The sequence below is a fragment of the Oncorhynchus mykiss genome, chromosome 25, assembly GCF_057628025.1.
Source record: "Oncorhynchus mykiss isolate SJ-2025 chromosome 25, ASM5762802v1, whole genome shotgun sequence".
NCBI classification, from domain to species: Eukaryota; Metazoa; Chordata; class Actinopteri; order Salmoniformes; family Salmonidae; genus Oncorhynchus; species Oncorhynchus mykiss.
The window spans coordinates 9137257-9153894 of NC_143046.1; the positions used below are offsets into that span (position 1 = coordinate 9137257).

The 16638-nt window shown below is 42.6% G+C and overlaps 1 protein-coding gene across 1 annotated transcript; it reads right to left on the bottom strand.

Moving 5' to 3' along the window:
- Positions 1-1694: 1694 nt before the first annotated feature.
- Positions 1695-6460, bottom strand: mtnr1al (melatonin receptor type 1A like). The gene is made up of 2 exons (XM_021583307.3): positions 6195-6460; positions 1695-2572 (listed from the first exon to the last, which is right to left on the bottom strand). Exons 1-2 carry the CDS (start codon positions 6454-6456, stop codon positions 1770-1772), a joined length of 1065 nt encoding a protein of 354 aa, XP_021438982.2. The 5' UTR covers positions 6457-6460; the 3' UTR covers positions 1695-1769.
- Between the last annotated feature and the right edge of the window lie 10178 nt (positions 6461-16638).

Sequence of the window (16638 nt, forward strand, 5' to 3'; positions counted from 1 at the left end):
GAGGGATACGATAAGGGAGTTGAGGCAATAAATATAAATATGCTTGGGGTCATTGTCCATTTGGAAGACGCATTTGCGACCAAGCATTAACTTCCTGACTGAGGTCTTGAGATGTTGCTTCAATATATCCACATCATTTCCCTTCCTCATGATGCCATCTATTTTATGAAGTGCACCAGTCCCTCCTGCAGCAAAACACCCCCAAAACATGATGCTGCCAACCCCGTGCTTCACGGTTGGGATGGTGTTTTTGCAAGCATCACCCTTTTTCCTCCAAGCATAACGATGGTCATTATGGCAAAACAGTTATGTTTTTGTTTCATCAGACCAGAGGACATTTCTCCAAAAAGTATGATCTTTGTCCCTACGTGCAGTTGCAAACCGTAGTCTGGCTTTTTTATGGCGGTTTTGGAGCAGTGGCTTCTTCCTTGCTGAGCGGCCTTTCAGGTTATGTCGATATAAGACTTGTTTTACTGTGGATATAGATTATCTTGTACCTGTTTCCTCCAGCATCTTCACATGGTCCTTTGCTGTTGTTCTGGGATTGATTTGCACTTTTCTTGCTAAAGTACATTCATCTCTAGGAGACGGAACGCGTCTCCTTCCTGAGCGGTATGACGGCTGCGTGGTCCCATGGTGATTATACTTGCTTACTATTGTTTGTACAGATGAACGTGGTAACTTCAGGCATTTGGAAATTGCTCCCAAGGATGAACCAGACTTGTGGTGGTCTACAATTTATTTTCTGAGGTATAGGCTTATTTATTTTGATTTTCCCATGATGTCAAGCAAAGAAGCACTGAGTTTGAAGGTAGGCCTTGAAATACATCCACAGGTACACCTCCAATTGACTCAAATCATGCCACTTAGCCGATCAGAAGCTTCTAAAGCCATGACATCATTTTCTGGAATTTTCCAGGCTGTTTAAAGGCACAGTCAACTTAGTGTATGTAAACTTCTAACCCAATGGAATTGTGATACAGTGAAATATAAGTGAAATAATCTGTTTAAACGATTGTTGGACAAATTACTTGTGTCATGCACAAAGTAGATATCCTAACCGACTTGCCAAAACTATAGTTTGTTAACAAGAAATTTGTGGAATGGTTGAAAAACAAGTTTGAATGACTTCAACCTAAGTGTATGTAAACTTCCGACCTCAACTGTATCTATAATTTTTTTTTAATTAATTAATTTATTCTTGTTTTCTGTTCCTCATTCTTTGTTTCGATTAAGCAAATGTGTGGAGTTTGAATTGGACATTGTTTAAAGGGATAGGTAGGATTGGGTATTTAATGGAAGTGCAGTTTATTGCTTATGAAATACATCTGAATATGTATTGGAATTGAGTTGTGCAGTAAAACGATGTTGATTTACATCATGACCAAACAATGTACTTCAACAGATTGGCATTCAACTTTTCATTACACTCAGATCCATACTAAAACGCTTCCATGGAAAATGCAAGATAGACAACCCATGGAAAAGGTGTGAGATCAAACCCAAAGTTTCAGAATTTGTAACTCAAAGCTTGGTGACAGATGATTGTGACATTGCCAACAGCTCTGACTTTGACCAAGACATCATCATTTGACTCATCCCCCATCCTGGCACAGTGTTTTAGTCTCAGTCTTACCTGTCACAGAACCCAATGGAACTCTCAACCGTGCTGTTCCAGAATCCTACGGAACCTTCCAGAACCCTCAGCAGTGCTGTTCCGGAACCCTACAGAACCCTCAGCAGTGCTGTTCCAGAACCCTACAGAACCCTCAGCAGTGCAGTTCCGAAGCCCTAGCGAACCCTCTGCAGTGGAACTTGAAAATGATTAGAACTATCCTTTTGTACTCCTTTCTGAAGTTATGGTTGAGCACTCCGTAGATGACTGCGTTGAGGCAGCTGTTGAAATAGGCCATGAAGTAGCTGGCTGTGAAGAGCCACTCAGGGATATTCACTCCCAGTCTGGGGTTGATAGCCACCGCCAGCCCAATGAAGTTCAGCGGAGCCCAGCAGACAGCGAACAACACAAACACCACAAACATAGTCAGGAAGATACGGAAGTCGTGTGGTTTGATCTTGGGCCTCGTGTCCGGTTTCACCCGTCTCCTCACCTGTAAGACCAGGATCCAGATCCTCAGGTAGCAGTATGTGACGATACTGATGGGGAGGATGAAGTGAACCACGACCACGGTGATGGTGTACAAGGAACTAACCGACTGGGCGAAGGTACACGAGTAGACCCTCGGGTCGTACTGCAGAGACTCCATAAACCAGTTGGGCACGATGGCCAACACAGTCAGCGACCACACCAGGATGACGTAACACACGGTGTTCTGGTTGGAGAAGAGCTTGTCGTACTTCAGGTTGTGACATATGTAGCAGTAGCGGTTGATGGCGATGCCGGTGATGTTGAAGATGGAGCCGATGACGCTCAGGCCCATCAGGAAGCCGCTGATCTGGCAGTGGATGTACCCGGCGATCCAGCCGTTGTGAAAGATAGCTGTCAGAACCAGAGGGTAAGGGTAGATCGCCACCACCAGGTCGGCCAGAGCCAAACTCACCACAAAGGCATTTCCTATGGGGCAGAGAGTGCATAAGATTGGAAGGATCTTCAGAGTGTTAGGACAGTTTTCAAGGGCTGCCATTTTTAATTTGTAAATATATTCATTTATAATCTAAAAAACAGAATTAAAACAATTAAATATTGATACATTTCCACCCACAAGGTCTGTCAGAGCCAAACTCACCACACGCAGGCATTTCCTATGGGGCAGAGGATACCTCAGATTAAATAGTCCATTTTGCTCTGTTCTGTGACCATTCATTAGTAGAAGTTCAAGGTCTCCCATCCTCTTTGTAAAACCATTCAATATCACCAAAACGTAATAAATCTAATAATTATTGGAAAATAATCCAACCCTATCTAATATGTACTGGTTGCTCCAAATTAACTATAGTTCATTTTTCTAAGGGTATATCCTTAAGACCCTGTTATCATTCCTGTCTTGCCAAACCCTCCTAAAACTCCCATTAGTATGTACAGTACATAGGGAAAGACCAGGGGATTTGAGGATCCTTGTTAATTCTCATACTGACTTGTGTGTTAAAACTACATGATAATAATTGTAAATAGTTAATGAAGACCCCCAGGATTTCAGCATCAGCTAGTGCTTGCATGCTAGATTATTTCATTCATTGATTTAATTTACAGCATCCCATCCACGTGTGCAATAACATAAAACATAAACATGACATTTACACGTTGTGAGTTGAATAGCCCCTGGAGTCAGACACACTTGAACCGGAGTCTAATGAGTTGAATAGCCCCTGGAGTCAGACACACGATCTGACTTGAACCGGAGTCTAATGAGTTGAATCATTGCTTCCAGTCAGATAGTAATATCAGTGTCCTGATAGATGGGGTTGGTATTCATACAAATCCACACATTCACTATTTCTCCTCTCTCTCTCTCTTTCTCCTCTCTCTCTCTTTCTCTCTCTTTCTCCTCTCTCTCTCTTTCTCCTCTCTCTCTCTCTCACTCTTTCTCTTTCTCTCTCTTTCTCTCTTTCTTCTCTCTCTTTCTCTTTCTCCTCTCTTTCTCCTCTCTCTCTTTCTCTTTCTCTCTCTCTTTCTCCTCTCTCTCTTTCTCTCTTTCTCCTCTCTTTCTCTCTCTCTCTCTCTTTTTCCTCTCTCTCTCTTTCTCATCTCTCTCTCTTTCTCCTCTCTCTCTCTTTCTCATCTCTCTCTCTTTCTCATCTCTCTCTCTTTCTCCTCTCTCTCTCTCTCTCCTCTCTCTCTTTCTCCTCTCTCTTTGTCTCTCTCTCTCTCTCTCTCTCTTCTGCAAAGGCTGCCAGTGAATCTACCCCGAGAGACGATGCACGATTGTCTTTACATGATTGTCTTTGACAGAACTTTACTAATAATCAAGTAATTACCTGTGACAAGGCCAAGCAGGAAAGTAGATGGGAGGAAGATGAGGATAAGGAGAGGGGAGGAAGAGGAAGATGAGAGGGGAGGAAGATGAGGATATGGAGAGGGGAGGAAGAGGAAGATAGGGAGAGGGGAGGGAGAGGAGAAAAGAGTGAGGTGTATTTAATAAGGTTATCAAACAAGGGGGTAGAACAACCTGAAATAGCCTCCCTCTCCACTACAACTTTTCAATGTATAGTGTGTCTAGGCAGTTCGTATCTTAGGCTATGTTTACACAGGCAGCCCAATTCTGATTTTTTTTATTTTCGAAAGATCTGATTGGTCAAAAGGCCAATTAGTGGCTAAAGAACAGCATTGGGCTGCCTGTATGAACGCAGCCTTATTGTCTCGATAATTTAAAATGTCTCTCTAGAGCCGTGAGATATGCTTGCAGAAAACAGGACTTTCATTGAGGTGACACCTACATAGGAGCCTGAATTTTGAAATCCTATACCCTGAATTGAAAACTGAGTAAATTAACCCCCAACGTGGACATCTACAGTGTACTCAGAGCAGCTGAGGGCTACATAGATGTTTAGCTTGGTAGGTGGATTCATGTCCCCCGGTGCAAGAAAGAGCACGATTTTTACAGAAGTAATGCATCATCATATCTCTGCCTCGCCATAGTTCACACTGAATAGCCAACTCATCTCATTGATGCATTCATTCACAGATGTGCTGTACAGTTAAACAGCAGTCTAAGGCACTGCATCTCAGTGCTAGTTGCGACACTACAGACACTCTGGATCGAGTCCAGGCTGTATCACAACCGGGCCGTGATCGGGAGTCCCATAGGGCGGAGCACAATTGGCCCAGTGTCGTACGGGTTTTGGCCGGTGTAGGACATCATTGTAAATAATAATTTGTTCTTCACTCACTTGCCTAGTTAAATAAAGGTTAAATAAATCAGTAGTCATTAGGGATCGCTCACTTCAGGAAGTAAATTGAATTGTGACACGTCGTGACACGTCGTGATGGGTGGCCTGCAGCTGATGATCTGGCACAGTTACGGAGTAGCACAACCAGGATGTCCTCTATGCCTGCAGTAACTGCACTGGTGAAAGGGGTCGAAACGTAGCGACAACAGTGTTCCTGTCTGACAACTTGTGGCCGAAACCGAAACAAAATACTCTCTGCTTTTCAAATCAGTTGAAGAAAGGATATGTGTAACGGATGTGACACGGCTAGCTAGTTAGCGGTGGTGCTGATGTAACGGATGTGACACGGTTAGCTAGTTAGCGGTGGTGCTGATGTAACGGATGTGACACGGCTAGCTAGTTAGCGGTGGTGCTGATGTAATGGATGTGACACGGCTAGCTAGTTAGCGGTTGGTGCTGATGTAACGGATGTGACACGGCTAGCTAGTTAGCGGTGGTGCTGATGTAACGGATGTGACACGGCTAGCTAGTTAGCGGTGGTGCTGATGTAACGGATGTGACACGGCTAGCTAGTTAGCGGTTGGTGCTGATGTAATGGATGTGACACGGCTAGCTAGTTAGCGGTGGTGCGCGCTAATAGCGTTTCAATCGGTGACGTCACTCGCTTCGAGACCTTGAAGTAGTGGTTCCCCTTGCTCTGCAAGGGCCGCGGCTTTTGTGGAGCGATGGGTAACGATGCTTTGTGGGTGACTGTTGTTGATGTGTGCAGAGGGTTCCTGGTTCGAGCCCGGGTATGGGCGAGGGGACGGTCTAAAGTTATACTGTTACATATGAACACTGGATACTGTATCCATATAAATATAATAAACTCTTCTACTGTATTTGTCTTCAGTTTACAGTCCTCTCTGTGGGACATGATGCTCAGGAAAATATAACTGGATGAAGTTACGCAGGAAGCTTCTGTTGTGAATTGGAATGAGACAACTGGGTTGAGGCCAAATTGATCAGAAACGGAGATGAGCACTTCTGAAGGCATGACATAATATCACAATTGCAAATGTAATTGTCCAACGACACATATAACTCAGTACTGTAGTACTACTAACAACACATACCACAGTACTGCAGTACTACTAACAACACATACCACAGTACTGTAGTACTACTAACAACACATACCCCAGTACTGCAGTACTACTAACACCACAGATACCCCAGTACTGTAGTACTACTAACAACACATACCACAGTACTGCAGTACTACTAACAACACAGATACCTCAGTAAAATAGTACTACTAACAACACAGAAAATAACAGACTGGGTGGCTACTTGCAATAGGTTATTACCTGCTTTCCTGAGCTTCCTGTTCCTGAAGACAGACAAGATGACCAACAGGTTCCCCAGAATGTCTACCACAATAGTTAGGATCAGGACTGTTGCCAGTAGAGTGACCACCAGCGGGTAAGGATGCCCCTCTGTGTCCCTGCCATCCCCTTGTGAAGAAGAGTTTCTAGGGGCCACGGTATCTTCAACCATCCTCACTTCATCCTTTAACGTCAGGGACAGTATGTCCTGCATGGTCCTTGTCCGTTCAATGACGACTTGCATTGAGTTTAAGTTGTATGTCTTTCCAGTCAGTGAATGCACGAAAGTCATTTGTTATTTTTTTCCCGATAACTAATCTTTTTAAAGAAGAATGTTGTCTTCTTCTACTTTGATTTGAAATGGAATCATAGCAGATTTAATTGTAACGTATCATGATATTTTATAATGAGAAGAAAATATTAGAACAAAAATATATATATTTTAGCAAATTATTATTATTATTAAACTCGGAACAACAGCGTATTCATGGGTAGGCAAATAGTCAATGCATGCAGAGGTAATTGAAATCTCTCACATTGGCAAAATTGTGTGACAGAACCAGTCAATCTCTACAAAGTATTCATAAACCTCTTCATTCATCTGGAGTCTTTAATCCTTCATTCATCAAATGATCTTGCTGGTGCGCGCACAGCGAACTTTCCCACACCCTTCCCACCTCGAGCGGTTTGTATCCCCACTTCCTCCCTATCAATCCGGTGGGGCGCAATAGTTATGCCTTCCGTTCCGTATCTCCGCTTTAGCGTCGGTGTTGTCTTTTCTCCTGTCACTCCTGTGCGTGAGAAAGTCTCTGCTTTCCTCGCCTTCGTTTTCAGATGATGATGATGATGATGATGATGCTGCTGATGTTGGGCTCTCCTCAGCACACGACACGTTCACGGTGCAAATTAAGGCTATTCCCCTGCCACAGAACCCCTCCCGCGCTCAAAAAAGAAAAACCCAACAACCATGTGTGCTCAAAACCTGATTAATGACAGACTTAAAAGCTGCAGTCTAATCACATTTTAATGTCAATAAAGTGAGTATTTTCAGAGATTATATTATGGTACCTTTCCAGATACCTCTGGCTGGACAATAGACTTCATAAATGCATTACATGTTCAATAGGCTACTTATGAGTCATCAGTGTAGACACTAAAAACCTTTGTTTTTACATTTTAATGACATGACTTTAAGGGCTGCACATATTATTTAGTATACAACACTAGTTTAGATAAAGTAAATTAATTCGGATTTTGATTTTGCATGAACGTAACTGTACTCTTCTCTTCCAGTCTCGGCATGACTTTGGTGTAATTGGTTTGAGTGACTCCGTTAGCTTGCCTGTAACCCCTTAAAGATGCAGTGTTTGCAGTAGCTACAAGTCATCGGTTCTATTCGGTTGACTGACTAACTCTGTTTAATAACACACTCCTATCAGACATGCAGATCATGGATGGTTCACCCGGATTTCCATTCTAACTTATTATCCTCGATCTGTTATCGATGACTTGAAGATCTACTGCAATCATGTTTCTTAGAAGACTGTACACCATCCAAATGATTTTACATGCATGGGGTCAGTCAATGTAAAAGAGGTAGCAAGTAGCGGAATCCCAGAATGTCCATGTCTTTTCACATTCTATTCCCTACATAGAGCACTACTTTAGACTAGGATGACTCCTATATAGGGCACTACTTTAGACTAGGATGACTCCTATATAGGGCACTTTGGAAGCAGCACAGAACAAGGGGAGAAGAACTGAGGGCCCAGATCATTTTATATTACATTAATGCATCCAATGGTGGAAAAAGTACCCAACTGTCATACCTTGAGTAAAAGTCTATAGAACATGAAAAAGTACCCAACTGTCATACCTTGAGTAAAAGTCTTTGGTTTAAAATATACTTACGTATCTAAAGTAAAGGACCAAGTTCGGGAAACGCTGCTATACCAGAGATACTGGATATAGTGATGAGATGCTTGTGTCTCCGCCCTCACAATGAGATTCGTTGTCCACAGAGAGGAACGGCGAGCTGTCAAGTTCCCACCTCTTCCTCTCTTTGGATTGGTGGATACTTATCTTGTTATTTGAATACTTTTTTGAATATTCGATGAGGGGCGTTGACATCAACCATCTGTATTCAATGGAGAGTGAGATGTTATGCTAGCCTCATGAATATACACAGACCATCTCGTATTCCAACAGGTACAACTCCGATATAAAGTGTTTTTTTCTCAAAGTTGCCAGGATGTCACATGCACGTCACACTTATATCAGTACACTCTTAGCAACAACCTAAGCATTACAAAATGTATATTCGTTCAAACAAAGCTCATGTAGCAAAAAAGCAATTCACTTTTATCTTTACTAAATTTGACACTCATTGGCCGTCACCACCCATTGAAATGGCTGTCTATGGGAAAATCAAAGGAAATCCTCCCAGATTGCAGTTCCTATCAGATGTCAACAGTTTTCAGGCTTGTTTTTTGAAAAATGAGCTAGAATGTAGATTTTCTAGGTGGCTCTTATTTTGACTGTAGTCTTGTGGCGCGTGCACTTCGTTATTTATCTCTGGTAATGAACATACTATTCTCCGTCTTAAATTTGATAGTTTATTTACATATTAGGGTACCTGAGGATTGATTAGAAATGTTGTTTGACTTGTTTATTTATTGGTAACTTCTGGGATTCCTTTGTATGCATTTTGAACGAGGGGAACAGGTGGATTACTGAATCAAGCGCGCCAACTAAACTGACTTTTATGGGATATAAAGAAGGACTTTATCAAACAAAACAACCATTTGTTATGTTGCTGGGACCCTTGGGATTGTAAACAGAGGAAGATCTTCAAAGGTAAGTCATTTATTTTATCGCTATTTATGTTTTTTTTTTTTTGCTGGTTTGGAAAATGTTTTTGATGCTTTTGTACGCTGGGCGCTGTCCTTACATACAACATAGACCATAGATCGTACAACATAGACCATAGACCGTACAACATAGACCATAGACCGTACAACATAGACCATAGACAATATATCATAGACCATAGACCGTACAACATAGACCACACAACATAGACCATACAACATAGACCGTACAACATAGACCATAGACCATACAACATACACCATACAACATAGACCATAGACCGTACAACATAGACCATATAACATAGACCATAGACCATACAACATAGACCATAGACAGTACAACATAGACCATAGACCATACAACATAGACCATACAATATAGACCATACAACATAGACCATACAACATAGACTGTACAACATAGACCATAGACCGTACAACATAGACCATAGACCATACAACATAGACCATATAACATAGACCATAGACCGTACAACATAGACCATAGACCGTACAACATAGACCATACAACATAGACCATAGACCATACAACATAGGCCATAGACCGTACAACATAGACCATAGACCGTACAACATAGACCATAGACCGTACAACATAGACCATACAACATAGACCATAGACCGTACAACATAGACCATACAACATAGACTATAGACCGTACAACAAAAACCATAGACCATACAACATAGACCATAGACCGTACAACATAGACCATAGACAATACAACATAGACCATAGACCGTACAACATAGACCATAGAACATAGACCATACAACATAGACCATAGAACATAGACCATACAACATAGACCATAGGCCATACAACATAGACCATACAACATAGAACATAGACCGTACAACATAGACCATACAACATAGGCCATAGACCATACAACATAGACCATACAACATAGACCATAGAACATAGACCGTACAACAAAGACCATAGACCGTACAACATAGACCATAGACCGTACAACATAGACCATAGACAATACAACATAGACCATAGACCGTACAACATAGACCACACAACATAGACCATACAACATAGACCATAGACAATACAACATAGACCATAGACCATACAACATAGACCATAGAACATAGACCATACAACATAGACCATAGAACATAGACCATACAACATAGACCATAGACCATACAACATAGACCATAGAACATAGACCGTACAACATAGACCATAGACCATAGACCGTACAACATAGACCATACAACATAGACCATAGACCATACAACATAGACCATAGACCATACAACATAGACCATAGACAGACCATACAACATAGACCGTACAACATAGACCATAGAACATAGAACATAGACCATACAACATAGACCATACAACATAGACCATACAACATAGACCATAGAACATAGACCATAGAACATAGACAATACAACATAGACCATAGACCATACAACATAGAACATAGACCATACAACATAGACCATAGAACATAGACCATAAACCATAGACCATACAACATAGACCATAGACAATACAACATAGACTATACAACATAGACCATAGAACATAGACCATAGAACATAGAACATAGATCATAGACCATAGAATATAGACCATAGACCATAGAACATAGACCATACAACATAGACCATAGAACATAGACCATAGAACATAGATCATAGACCACACATCCCCCGGCTCAGTACCCCTGCTTATTATAGAGTAGAACTAACTCCATGCATTTTTTCTTGACAGATTGAATAACCCTTCATACTTAAGCTCTCTTCATTAGGAAATCAACTAGATTCTCAGGAGTCATTTTCCTACGCATCACTTGGTAAACACTTGGTTCTTTCTCCAATAGCCGCAGTGCACTCTTCAGTCCACCAAGGAACCACCTTCCTTTTTTTCTCACGCAGTTCACCCATTGGTACACTCAAAATCAGAGAGGTCACAGAGGCAACACATACATCAACCCGGCCTCTCTAAAGACAAACTGTCCAACAGACTTTTAAGCAATGATCACCAAACATTTCCCAGTCTGCTTCAAAACCGTGCACTCTCCTCAAACAATAGCATGGTATTCTTTCACTGTAATAGCCAATGTAAATTGGACAGTGCAGTTAGATTAACAAGAATTTAAGCTTTCTGACAATATCAGATATGTCTATGTCCTGGGAAATGTTCTTGTTACTTACAACCTCACGCTAATCGCGTTAGCCTACGTTAACTCAACCGTCCCGCAGAGGGACCCACCATATCCTGAAGAAGCGATTAGCATCATCTATGAAATCACCATCTTCTGAATGGTACCCCTATCTGGAATAGTAACGTTTAAAAGTTCATGCTACACCAAATCAGGAAGTGATCACTCCCAACAGTAGAATCATTCCATTCCATTCACACGCAGACGTATTAGAGTTAAAAGCCAGTTGTGAGGTCCAGGCAGGATGTAACCTCTCTAACAACGTCAACTCTTGTACCACGTCATTAAGACATACTAATGGTCTTGTTTCCATCACATCTTCCACAATAGTAACATTAGAATTTTTTTTAACCTTTATTTTTAACTAGGCAAGTCAGTTAAGAACAAATTCTTATTTTCAATGACGGCCTAGGAACAGTGGGTTGACTACCTTGTTCAGGGCCAGAACGACAGATTTTTGACCTTGTCAGCTCGGGGGTTCTATCTTGCAACCTTTCGGTTACTATAATCACTATGGACAGACAGTAGGATACCTCTCACTGTAATCACTATGGACAAACTAGACAGTATGATACCTCTCACTGTAATCACTATGGACAGACAGTATGATACCTCTCACTGTAATCACTATGGACAAACTAGACAGTATGATACCTCTCACTGTAATCACTATGGACAGACTGGACAGTATGATACCTCTCACTGTAATCAACAAGATGGCATAGCAGTTCGGACGTCTTTTGTCCTCGTCTTGTCCTGTATATATATATATATATATATATATATATATATATATATATTTACAACTTTTTTCACATACATTTTATTTTTCATCAAATCATCTTCAAAACACTCTCCTGCAACCCGCCTCACCAATTTATATTTATAAAAAAGTATTATTTACCTCAAATCTGTAATCCTCCAAGAAGCTAGCCAGAAACTCCAAGAAGCTAGCCAGAAACTAGCCAGGAACTAGCCAGGAGCTAGCCAGAAGCTAGCCCAGAAGCTAATCCAGAAGCTAGTTAGCTTCTTTACTGGCAAATCGTTAGTATTCAGCTAACCACGGTTTGTGGTCATCAGCTATCCTTTAGCTCGAAAATCTATCGCCAGTTTTGTACGGCGCAGCGCGGCTCGGAACGGAATATACAGGACCAATTTTTCTCTCCATGTCCCTGGATTTCAACTGCTCTCTGGACATTCATACCCGGATCTCACAGCTAGCTGCTATCCGTGTGACTATCGGCTTTCGTCGATTCCGGAGCAAACATCAATTATTCCGGAGCTAGCCAGCTCCGTCAATCACTCCTGAGTTCCATCAATCACTCCTGGGCTGCAGTCACCTATCCGGACCCGTTTTACTGCCTACGCGGAGCCCCACCGGGCCTTCACAACTGGACTGCCGACGTTATCTACCCGAAGGAGATCCGGCTGGCTCCTCCGTCGCGACGTTACCTGAACGCTCATCTGCGGCCTGCTAACCGTTAGCTGTCTTACCGGCTGCTATCTGAATAGACAATCTGACAATTTATTTATTTTTATTATTGTTATGTTTTCTTCTTGGGCCTCTATAACTATATCTATTGTTCTTATTTTTGTTGTTGTTGTGTGATTTGGATTAATCCCCTCTACCACACGGAACCCCACTAATCTACTGACGGAACGCAAGAGGTGGCTAACAACAGCTTGCTACCGATGGCCTGGCTAGCTGTCTAAATCGCCGTGACCCCCAACCAACCTCTCCACTCACTGGACCCTTTTGATCACTCAACTAAGCATGCCTCTCCTTAATGTCAATATGTCTTGTCCATTGCTGTTCTGGTTAGTGTTTATTGGCTTATTTCACTGTAGAGCCTCTAGTCCTGCTCACTATACCTTATCCAACCTATTAGTTCCACCACCCACACATGCAATGACATCTCCTGGTTTCAATGATGTTTCTAGAGACAATATCTCTCTCTTCATCACTCAATACCTAGGTTTACCTCCACTGTATTCACATCCTACCATACCTTTGTCTGTACATTATACCTTGATGCTATTTTATCGCCCCCAGAAACCTCCTTTTACTCTCTGTTCCAGACGTTCTAGATGACCAATTCTTATTGCTTTTAGCCGCACCCTTATTCTACTCCTCCTATGTTCCTCTGGCGATGTAGAGGTGAATCCAGGCCCTGCAGTGCCTAGCTCCACTCCTATTCCCCAGGCGCTCTCTTTTGACGACTTCTGTAACCGTAATAGCCTTGGTTTCATGCATGTTAACATTAGAAGCCTCCTCCCTAAGTTTGTTATATTCACTGCTTTAGCACACTCTGCCAACCCGGATGTTCTAGCTGTGTCTGAATCCTGGCTTAGGAAGACCACCAACAATTCAGAAATGTTAATTCCAAACGACAACATTTTCAGACAAGATAGAACTGCCAAAGGGGGCGGTGTTGCAATCTACTGCAAAGATAGCCTGCAGAGTTCTGTCCTACTATCCAGGTCTGTACCCAAACAATTTGAACTTTTACTTTTAAAAATCCACCTCTCTAAAAACAAGTCTCTCACCGTTGCCGCCTGCTATAGACCACCCTCTGCCCCCAGCTGTGCTCTGGACACCATATGTGAACTGATTGCCCCCCATCTATCTTCAGAGCTCGTGCTGCTAGGCAACCTAAACTGGAGCATGCTTAACACCCCAGCCATCCTACAATCTAAACTTGATGCCCTCAATCTCACACAAATTATCAATGAACCTACCAGGTACCTCCCCAAAGCCTTAAACACGGGCACCCTCATAGATATCATCCTAACCAACTTCCCCTCTAAATACACCTCTGCTGTCTTCAACCAAGATCTCAGCAATCACTGCCTCATTGCCTGCATCCGTAATGGGTCAGCGGTCAAACGACCTCCACTCATCACTGTAAAACGCTCCCTGAAACAATTCAGCGAGCAGGCCTTTCTAATCGACCTGGCCCAGGTATCCTGGAAGGATATTGATCTCATCCCGTCAGTAGAGGATGCCTGGATATTTTTTAAAAATGCCTTCCTAACCATCTTAAATAAACATGCCCCATTCAAGAAATTTAGAACCAGGAACAGATATAGCCCTTGGTTCTCCCCAGACCTGACTGCCCTTAACCAACACAAAAACATCCTATGGCATTCTGCATTAGCATCGAACAGCCCCCATGATATGCAGCTGTTCAGGGAAGCTAGAAACCATTATACACAGGCAGTTAGAAAAGCCAAGGCTAGCTTTTTCAAGCAGAAATTTGCTTCCTGCAACACTAACTCAAAAAAGTTCTGGGACACTGTAAAGTCCATGGAGAATAAGAACACCTCCTCCCAGCTGCCCACTGCACTGAAGATAGGAAACACTGTCGCCACTGATAAATCCACCATAATTGAGAATTTCAATAAGCATTTTTCTACGGCTGGCCATACTTTCCACCTGGCTACTCCTACCCCGGTCAACAGCACTGCACCCCCAACAGCAACTCGCCCAAGCCTTCTCCATTTCTCCTTCTCCCAAATCCATTCAGCTAATGTTCTGAAAGAGCTGCAAAATCTGGACCCCTAAAAATCAGCCGGGCTAGACAATCTGGACCCTTTCTTTCTAAAATTATCTGCCGAAATTGTTGCCACCCCTATTACTAGCCTGTTCAACCTCTCTTTCGTGTCGTCTGAGATTCCCAAAGATTGGAAAGCAGCTGCGGTCATCCCCCTCTTCAAAGGTCATCCCCCTCTTCTTGACCCAAACTGCTACAGACCTATATCTATCCTACCATGCCTTTCTAAGGTCTTCGAAAGCCAAGTCAACAAACAGATTACCGACCATTTCGAATCTCACCATACCTTCTCTGCTATGCAATCTGGTTTCAGAGCTGGTCATGGGTGCACCTCAGCCACGCTCAAGGTCCTAAACGATATCTTAACCGCCATCGATAAGAAACATTACTGTGCAGCCGTATTCATTGATCTGGCCAAGGCTTTCGACTCTGTCAATCACCACATCCTCATCGGCAGACTCGACAGCCTTGGTTTCTCAAATGATTGCCTCGCCTGTTTCACCAACTACTTCTCTGATAGAGTTCAGTGTGTCAAATCGGAGGGTCTGCTGTCCGGACCTCTGGCAGTCTCTATGGGGGTGCCACAGGGTTCAATTCTTGGACCGACTCTCTTCTCTGTATACATCAATGAGGTCGCTCTTGCTGCTGGTGAGTCTCTGATCCACCTCTACGCAGATGACACCATTCTGTATACTTCCGGCCCTTCTTTGGACACTGTGTTAACAACCCTCCAGGCAAGCTTCAATGCCATACAACTCTCCTTCCGTGGCCTCCAATTGCTCTTAAATACAAGTAAAACTAAATGCATGCTCTTCAACCGATCGCTACCTGCACCTACCCGCCTGTCCAACATCACTACTCTGGACGGCTCTGACTTAGAATACGTGGACAACTACAAATACTTAGGTGTCTGGTTAGACTGTAAACTCTCCTTCCAGACCCATATCAAACATCTCCAATCCAAAGTTAAATCTAGAATTGGCTTCCTATTTCGCAACAAAGCATCCTTCACTCATGCTGCCAAACATACCCTTGTAAAACTGACCATCCTACCAATCCTCGACTTTGGCGATGTCATTTACAAAATAGCCTCCAATACCCTACTCAACAAATTGGATGCAGTCTATCACAGTGCAATCCGTTTTGTCACCAAAGCCCCATATACTACCCACCATTGCGACCTGTACGCTCTCGTTGGCTGGCCCTCGCTTCATACTCGTCGCCAAACCCACTGGCTCCATGTCATCTACAAGACCCTGCTAGGTAAAGTCCCCCCTTATCTCAGCTCGCTGGTCACCATAGCATCTCCCACCTGTAGCACACGCTCCAGCAGGTATATCTCTCTAGTCACCCCCAAAACCAATTCTTTCTTTGGCCGCCTCTCCTTCCAGTTCTCTGCTGCCAATGACTGGAACGAACTACAAAAATCTCTGAAACTGGAAACACTTATCTCCCTCACTAGCTTTAAGCACCAACTGTCAGAGCAGCTCACAGATTACTGCACCTGTACATAGCCCACCTATAATTTAGCCCAAACAACTACCTCTTTCCCAACTGTATTTAATTTATTTATTTATTTTGCTCCTTTGCACCCCATTATTTTTATTTCTACTTTCCATTCTTCCATTGCAAAACTACCATTCCAGTGTTTGACTTGCTATATTGTATTTACATGGCCTTTTTTTGCCTTTACCTCCCTTCTCACCTCATTTGCTCACATTGTATATAAACTTGTTTATACTGTATTATTGACTGTATGTTTGTTTTACTCCATGTGTAA

Bases quoted from the DNA above. Each gene is read 5' to 3' on its own strand.
- mtnr1al (XM_021583307.3), bottom strand. From the start codon at position 6,456: ATGCAAGTCGTCATTGAACGGACAAGGACCATGCAGGACATACTGTCC. The intron at 2,573-6,194 runs GTAATAACCTAT...TCTGCCCCATAG, and splicing joins CAGGAAGCTCAGGAAAGCAG to GAAATGCCTTTGTGGTGAGT.